This window comes from Podarcis gaigeae (genome assembly GCF_964106915.1).
Source record: "Podarcis gaigeae genome assembly, chromosome: 8".
In the NCBI taxonomy this organism is placed as follows: domain Eukaryota; kingdom Metazoa; phylum Chordata; class Lepidosauria; order Squamata; family Lacertidae; genus Podarcis; species Podarcis gaigeae.
The window spans coordinates 10,609,168-10,616,647 of NC_139684.1; the positions used below are offsets into that span (position 1 = coordinate 10,609,168).

Genomic DNA, 7,480 nt, shown 5'->3' on the forward strand with positions numbered 1-7,480 from the left:
ACAACATAATAATAATAATAATAATAATTTTATTTATACCCCGCCCATCTGGCTGGCTTCCAGTCAAGTGTTAAAAACAATACAGCATTATTGAAGCACTTGAGAGGCAGGATTCCCACCCCATTCCCTGTACAGGATCTGGCTCAGCTGGTTGTTGTATCTCAGGCAATAGGACAAGGTGGCAGCAGCAGCTTAGGAGACTCCTGGCAGATGCCTCGCTCTCTGCCTAATGATAGGGACAGCCCAGTTCTTCCTGGCTGCAGGGGATTCCTTTCTGAGGCTTCCTCCAGGAAGGAATAATGGAGAAGGGATGTTTCTGAGCAGGTGCAGAGTACACCAGCCTCTATGTTACTGGAGAATGTAGGGGTGGGCGGGTGTTTAGGGTGGAAACCACTAAGCTTGAGCTTTTAACACCCTTCTTCCGAATTTTTCCCCAAAACATGTTCTGGGATCACACTGCACACACACTGCTTTTCTGCCTGCCATTTCCTGGGGCTTCGTGCCGTGTGCAGTCTCTCCCCTATATCCTCGTAGTCACCACTTGCTCTGTCTTGCTTTGCAGAAATATCAAGGAAAGTATGATTGTCCTCCCAGGATCTGTCGTCGTCACGGATTGGCACAAAACTCCAGAGGGCAAGGAATACTTTGCCACTCTCTTGCGCCAGAAAAAGCGCAGGCTGTTTGGTGAGTAGGGGAGTGACAAGAGCCTTTTGGCATGCAAACAGGAGTGCAGACTTCTCTGGCAAGGAGAAGGCGCTCTGCACGTGCTCAGAGGCACTGTCGGTTTACTGCCATAACTCTGACACGTTTCCACATTTTGTGAGCTGGGAACGTGTGCTTTCACTTTGAGTTGCTTGAGGCTGCAGCGGCCAACTCACAGGGCTTGCTGTTCCTTTGCAGGGCTGACTGAAAGGCCAGTGCTGCCCCCACAAGTGGGTGCTGATATTGCAAGCTACAAGGTCTTTGTGTCGGGGAAGAGCGGCGTGGGCAAGACTGCACTGGTGGCCAAGCTGGCTGGTCTGGAGGTGCCGTTGGTCCACCACGAGACAACAGGTGATGCTGGCAAGGGAAAGGAGGCAGTCGTGGTTTTCTCCCTCTCCAAGGAAATATTTCTCCTTTTGCAAAACTGAGCTCATTGCCTCCATCTTAAACCCCATGACAGGGTGAGCTCCCGTTGCTCGGTCCCTGCTCCTGCCAACCTAGCAGTTCGAAAGCACGCAGTGCAAGTAGATAAATAGGTACCACTCTGGCGGGAAGGTAAACGGCGTTTCCGTGCGCTGCTCTGGTTTGCCAGAAGCGGCTTAGTCATGCTGGCCACATGACCTGGAAGCTGTACGCCGGCTCCCTCGGCCAATAAAGCAAGATAAGCGCTGCAACCCAAGAGTCGGCCACGACTGGACCTAATGGTCAGGGGTCCCTTTACCTTTATAGGCCTCATGCTGCCAGAGTTATATTTGTAATCATGAAGTTCAACAGGCAGAAGTTGCTTTGTGGGTCCCAATGGACAAAGGAGATAAAAGCAGTCTTGTTGGAGTGACTTCAATGAGTGCAGGACTGTGCAACTTTCTGAATTTCATGACATATTTGCTTAGGAAAAAGTGTCTGATGAAGAGTTCTGTGAAATCCAGAAGCCTGGTGATGTGGCCCAAATTAACGTATCACTTTGCCTAAAATAGCATTTCTCTGAAATGCTGTCAGGCTCTGGGGACTTGGCTTCCTCCCCCCGCTTTGGCTGTAGATAAGCAGGACAAAGTGAAAAGAGTCCCTTACCATTTAAGTGTTTAATGATCACAGCAAAAGAACAAAGCATCCATTCTCGGAATAAAAGGTAAAGGTAAAGGACCCCTGACAGTTAAGTTCAGTCGTGAACGACTCTGGGGTTGCGACGCTCATCTCACTTTACTGGCAGAGGGAGCCGGCATTTGTCCGCAGACAGTTTCCAGGTCATGTGGCCAGCATGACTAAGCTGCTTTTGGTAGCACACGGAAACGTCGTTTACCTTCCCGCAAGTGCTTTCGAACTGCTAGGTTGGCAGGAGCAGGGACCAAGCAACGGGAGCTCACCCCGTTGTGAGGATTCAAACTGTCGACCTTCTGATTGGCAAGCCCAAGAGGCTCAGTAGTTTACACCACAGCGCCACCCGTATCTCAGAATAAAGGTGTTCCCAATTAAGGATTCCCCCCACTTCCCCCCTAGTCACTTCTGTCTTGCAACCTGATCTTGCAACCACTGTGCTTTTTGTATAGCCACCTTATCCACTCTACGCGACCTTGGACTGATATGCTGAATACCTTCCAGCAAGACAGAGTCTGTTAGCTCTCTCTCTTCCTGTTCTTCATTTCGCTGTTCATCCCCTGGTTCGTCCCAACTTTTGTCTTCAGAACTGTGCCCCTCTGCAAACCACTGTTCCAAATCTATACTGCTCCACTGCTCCTGGGCAGCTTCAGGATCCTGATCATGAGCAGGGGGACATGGTTCTGGACAGCCAAGAGTTAACACTCCAGGAGCGTTCTGATTCACTGGGTGCATTGCCCACACGACCCAGGCATTTTCCTTTGATCTGTGCTTTGTGGGGACTGAGCTCTCTCTGGAGAGCAGTCTGTCTGAGAATGTGAGCAAGCTAGTTTTGTTTTTGTTAGAGTCAGAACGGTGCGAACATGCAGCTAGATTCTGTAGGTTTTCTTTTCTGTTTGTTATGCTTCTAAATACAAGAGTGTTAGATTAGAAGCACTGGTGTCGAGCTGAGTTATTGAAGACACCACGTCGACACAGACAAGCCATTTTACGCTGCGTGTGAACTCTGCTAACGTCCGACAACTGAGAAGAGTGGCAGTGCGCGAGTGGAAGCGTGTGGGCACCATTGAAGTTTGTCGGCAAGTCCTAGGCTCTGTGGTTTAACCCACAGCGCCACCCACGTCCCTAGGGTTGCTGTTTTTTAAGTTGAAAGCCGAGACACCCGTGATTCTGTTCTAGCTGAAGCTGTTGTGTTGCAGGGATCCAGACCACAACTGTGTATTGGCCAGCCAAGCTCAGAGAGAGTGGGAAAGCCGTCTTCTTCAAGTTCTCCTTCTGGGACTGTGGCGAAGCCGTTCTTAAGAAGTTTGATCACGTCTTGCCGGTGAGTGTGCTTGCAGAAGGAGGTTCAGGCCTCTTCACAGAGCCGAGCTGCATCCTGACATTCGGAGAAACACCTGCTGTTGGGATCAGGTCAGGCGCACCATTGCGAATTCCCTTCCAAGAGAGATCAGGCAGGTCCCACATCTCTATATGTTGTACAGCAGGCCCTGTTCTTTGCTGCTTTTTCAGAACGGTATGTATTTGTTTGTTTCCTTAATTTTAAAAAAAATTAAATAACATTTTCAATTTTTACAAATTGTAAGTAATATAGCTTCTCTATAAGGGAGTAAAAGAAGACTCTGAAAAGGTGGATGGGAAGTGAACGGATATGAGAGATTTGTTTTGACTGTATTTTAAAAGAATATGTAAAATTTCAGAACGGTTTTAATTGGGCTCCTAACATTTGCATTGCTTTTATAAAAAAAACCTCTCATCATATTGTGATTTTAAGTTTTGCTGATCATTCTTTTAACGTACAATTTCATTAATTGCTTTTAAATTTTGCTTAACATATTGCTGGCTGTATGTTTGCTTATTTGTCCTTGTTTCCTTGTGGGAAAATGCTTCTGAAAAACAGGATATACCTTTTGTTAAATAAATGATGAAACAAGGGAAGAAAAAGGTGGGCTGATTTCTGCTTCTCCTCTCCCCATGCCCCAACAGGCTTGCACAGAGAAAGTGGACGGTCTCCTGCTCCTCTTTTCGTTCACAGATCGGGCATCCTTTGACGACTTGCCAAACCAAATCTCTCGGGTGGCTGATGGGGCCAATAATGCCATCAAAATGGTGGTTGGCACCAAGTATCCTTCCAGCTCTTTGGTGTGTGTGCACACTCTGTCATTAAAACTCACGACTTGTTGCAAGGTGCTTGAAGGGGAAGGCAACTCTGCACGTGCTCAGGTGCATTTTACCCTTAGGATCTCTTTCTTTAAGTGAAAACTTTGCACAGGAGGAAGACATTGCACATGCTCAGAGGTACTCATGACTGCTTGTTTGTTTTCACCTTCTTTATCCTGCCTTTCCAAGATAAAAGTCACACCAAAGGAGACTTGCAGGTAAAAATGTAGTGTAGCAGTGCTATTTTTCTAGAAAAAGAGGTGCTGGATCTCACCATAGACACCTCCCTCGTTCTCTTAGAATGGCAATGGCACCCACCTGAGAGGTGCTGGAACTGAGTTGTCCCCAGAAAAAAAGCCCTGGGTGTAGGTTTTAAAAAAACAAAAACCATCATGTTAAAAAGCCAGCTTAGCAAATTCAGATGAAAAACATTGTCGCCAGATGCTCTGTGTAATAAAATATACCAGTCTAAAGAGCCCATTTAAAAGCAAGTAAAGAGGGTGACAGATGGAGAAAATGGATCTCTGAACAAATTTTTGTCTTTTGGAAATGGAAGGTGTCAAGAAAATAAAATAGACACATTGTTGTTTCATTTTATTTTCTGGGTTGTCTAGGGTGTGTATGTGTGGAGGGTCACCATCACCATGATTTTGAGCTGCTTTGATTATAGTTGTAGAAAAGTTAGGAAAGAATAAAACATTGAAAGCAAAATAATTAAGTAGTAGAACTTTGTGTGATGATAAATGCACTGAATTAAAAACAGGCTAAAGCTGGCCACTTTTCTGTTGAGGAAAAGGCTGCTGCAGGGGCCTGATCCAGACTTTTGTAGGAGCAAGTCCTGGACTGGGCAGTTTTTGCTTCAGAATAAAAGCGGCCAGTTTAACCACACTGTTAAAAAAGGTATGTTCCTCCCCAAAGGGAGCTCATCCCTCAGGCCGGGGTCTTCAGAGAGGAGCTGCTACACCTTTGTTGTGGTCTGTGTGGAGAGAGATTTGCCGGGCCCACATTGACCTTGATGGGGGGGGCTGAGTGTCTGGCTATCCACTTCCTTGACTGGCTCTCTCCAGGTTTGACCAGTTCGCCCACACCGACGTCACGGACCGGGACGTGACTGCCTTCCGCCATACTTGGGGCTTGCCGGTCTTGCGGGCCAAGAGCATCAACGCGCCACGGTTGGCCGACGGACAGACCCTGGACGGCCATGCTGGACTCTCGGATGTGGCCCACCTCCTGAACGGGCTGGCAGAGCATCTCTGGCGGCAGGACCAACTGGTGGCCGGCCTCATTGCTCCCTCCATGACTCCTGGGCCCCTGAAAGAGCAAAATCCCTAGTAAAAGTATCCTGGGGTGGCCCATCTTTTTTCATAACTTTTTTTTTTCCGCAGAAGAGCCATTGGGTGGCACTCAAGACCTGTGAGTAAAAAGGCTTCTGCCAAGCCTGGGCCTGGAGGACCGCTAGGCCGAAGCCATCACTGCCATGGCAACCATGGTGGCAGGAACACATTATAGCCATGCTTAGGAAAGAACAGGTTTGGCTGATGGAGAAGACAGCCTCCTCAAGGCCAGGTGGCCCTCTGAGAGTCTCTTCCCCCGCTACCTCCACAAAGCCCACAGCACCCTTATTGTTTGCGCAGATTAATCTGGGGTCTGTTAACACTGAATTTCGGCTCTGGGCTTCGACTTGGTAGGAAGAAGAGTGAGGAATACTTCTGCCTTCTCCTTAGCCACGAGCAGAAGGTGTCCCAAAAGGAAATCAACCTCTCCCTGTGGTGGAGTCGGATCGTGCCCACAGGGAGTGGGAAAAGTGTACCCAGCCCCCTCCTCTGTAATTTGGTGTTGCTTTCACGCCAAGAAATCTAGTAAATGGCTTTCATTTATCAGAGAGCTTGTGTGGCATGTGCTTCATTCTGCTAAAGGCTCAGTAGCAGCATCCCAACCACCCCCCCAGTCCAGTTTGGGCTCCTGCTGAGGTCAAAACAGCAGCACCCCCTGCTTCTTTCCCCATGGATCTCCCCTCACCCGGCAAATTCTGTGTCTTGAAAGACTCGGCAGGTCTGGAGATGCTGTTCGGCTGGAAGACCCAACTGCTTTGCAGTGAACGTTGCCCAAACGGCAGGCAGCAGATGGTCCAAAGTGTCTTGGGACTTGCCATACGTGATATCTGCCAGGCTTACTTGGGGCAAGAGGGAGCCGCAGGAGCTGTCTCCACAGAATGTTTCCATGGATCCCTTCCACGGCTTTTGCGGCTGCTGGCTGCTTTCCCCTCAGCTCAGTGCAAGCTGGTCCTTTCTTTCCCTTCTGATGATAAACTTTGGTTAGAGGTTTCCTGACACAACCCCACTGGAAGGTTCTGGGTGGGCAGGAAACTGCAGGACCCCCAGGCAGAAAACGGGAATATAGAAAAATGGTTGCACTTTTCAGATCCTTGCCCACCACTGCCTCCCTGCTGAACCTGCCAGCGTGGTGTAGTGGTTAAGAGCAGTGGACTCGTAATCTGGTGAACCGGGTTCGATTCCCTGCTCCTCCACATGCAGCTGCTGGGTGACCTTGGGCCAGTCACACTTCTCTGAAGTCTCTCAGCCCCATTCACCTCACAGAGTGTTTGTTGTGGGGGAGGAAGGGAAAGGAGATTGTTAGCCGCTTTGAGACTCCTTTGGGTAGTGATAAAGCGGGATACCAAATCCAAACTCTTCTTCTTCTGATATCTGAACCTTAAAAGGCTCCTTCCTACGAGGGGAGCCTGATTCAGTGGCTGCAACCCCGGGCTGGCTTCACTTGTGCCCTCATCCCTCCTGCTGACACCTCTCTCATGGCATTGGGGAACTCGGTAGAGCATGGGATGCTTAATCTCAGGGTGATGATTGCAGCGGGTTGGACTAGATGACCCTCGTGGTCTCTTCCAACTCTGCAATTCTGTGATGAACGTTAACCCAGTATGCAGAGTTTTAGCATTTGCCTTCACAATCATCCTGCAAGATGGGCCAATGAGGGGGTGGAATTGTAACTGGCTGCCTTCCCCAAACTCTGTGCTGTGAAAAATCGTGACGTGCAAGGAAAGGCTCTCAGGAAAGACTGCGCCCTATGTCCACTTAATCCCTGATGCCACAGGTGCTGCTTTGCTCTGTGCACCTTAGAGAGGAGGCTAATGGGCCTGGGAGTTTTTCCTACCTCTCCAGAGAAGCGGAGGCAACTTCTCATATGTGATTACCCCAGTATCTTCTTTTTTTAAACGAGGCTTTTTCATAATACAATACATTTAAAAAACTAATCTAAATGAAAACACAAAGAGAAAAACCAAAAAGCCCAACAGAAGCAAGAGCAAAACAAGGAAAGAAGAAGAAAAAGAAGCGGGAAGATAAAAATAATAAAAGAATGAAAAAACATCGAATTGTAGAGTTGGAAGGGTCCACAAGGGTCATCTAGTTCAACCCCCTGCAATGTGGGTTTGACTCAAACCCACAACCCTAAGTCTCATGGTCTACCAACAGAGCTATCCTAAAGTATTCACTCCATCTGCTCGGTGAGA

General features: G+C 48.4%; 1 protein-coding gene across 2 annotated transcripts in view; it reads left to right on the forward strand.

The window, feature by feature from the left end:
* Nucleotides 1–5,836, forward strand: part of CPLANE2 (ciliogenesis and planar polarity effector complex subunit 2) — a 7,381-nt gene extending 1,545 nt beyond the window's left edge. For both annotated transcript variants that reach the window (XM_083750342.1, XM_083750341.1), the window contains exons 2-6: nt 563–684; nt 901–1,053; nt 2,994–3,118; nt 3,781–3,917; nt 5,022–5,836. In XM_083750342.1, coding sequence (XP_083606468.1) covers nt 579–684; nt 901–1,053; nt 2,994–3,118; nt 3,781–3,917; nt 5,022–5,286 — 786 coding nt within the window. In that variant the 5' untranslated portion in view covers nt 563–578 and the 3' untranslated portion in view covers nt 5,287–5,836. The remainder of the gene's footprint in view (nt 1–562; nt 685–900; nt 1,054–2,993; nt 3,119–3,780; nt 3,918–5,021) is intronic.
* The last annotated feature ends 1,644 nt before the right edge of the window (nt 5,837–7,480 follow it).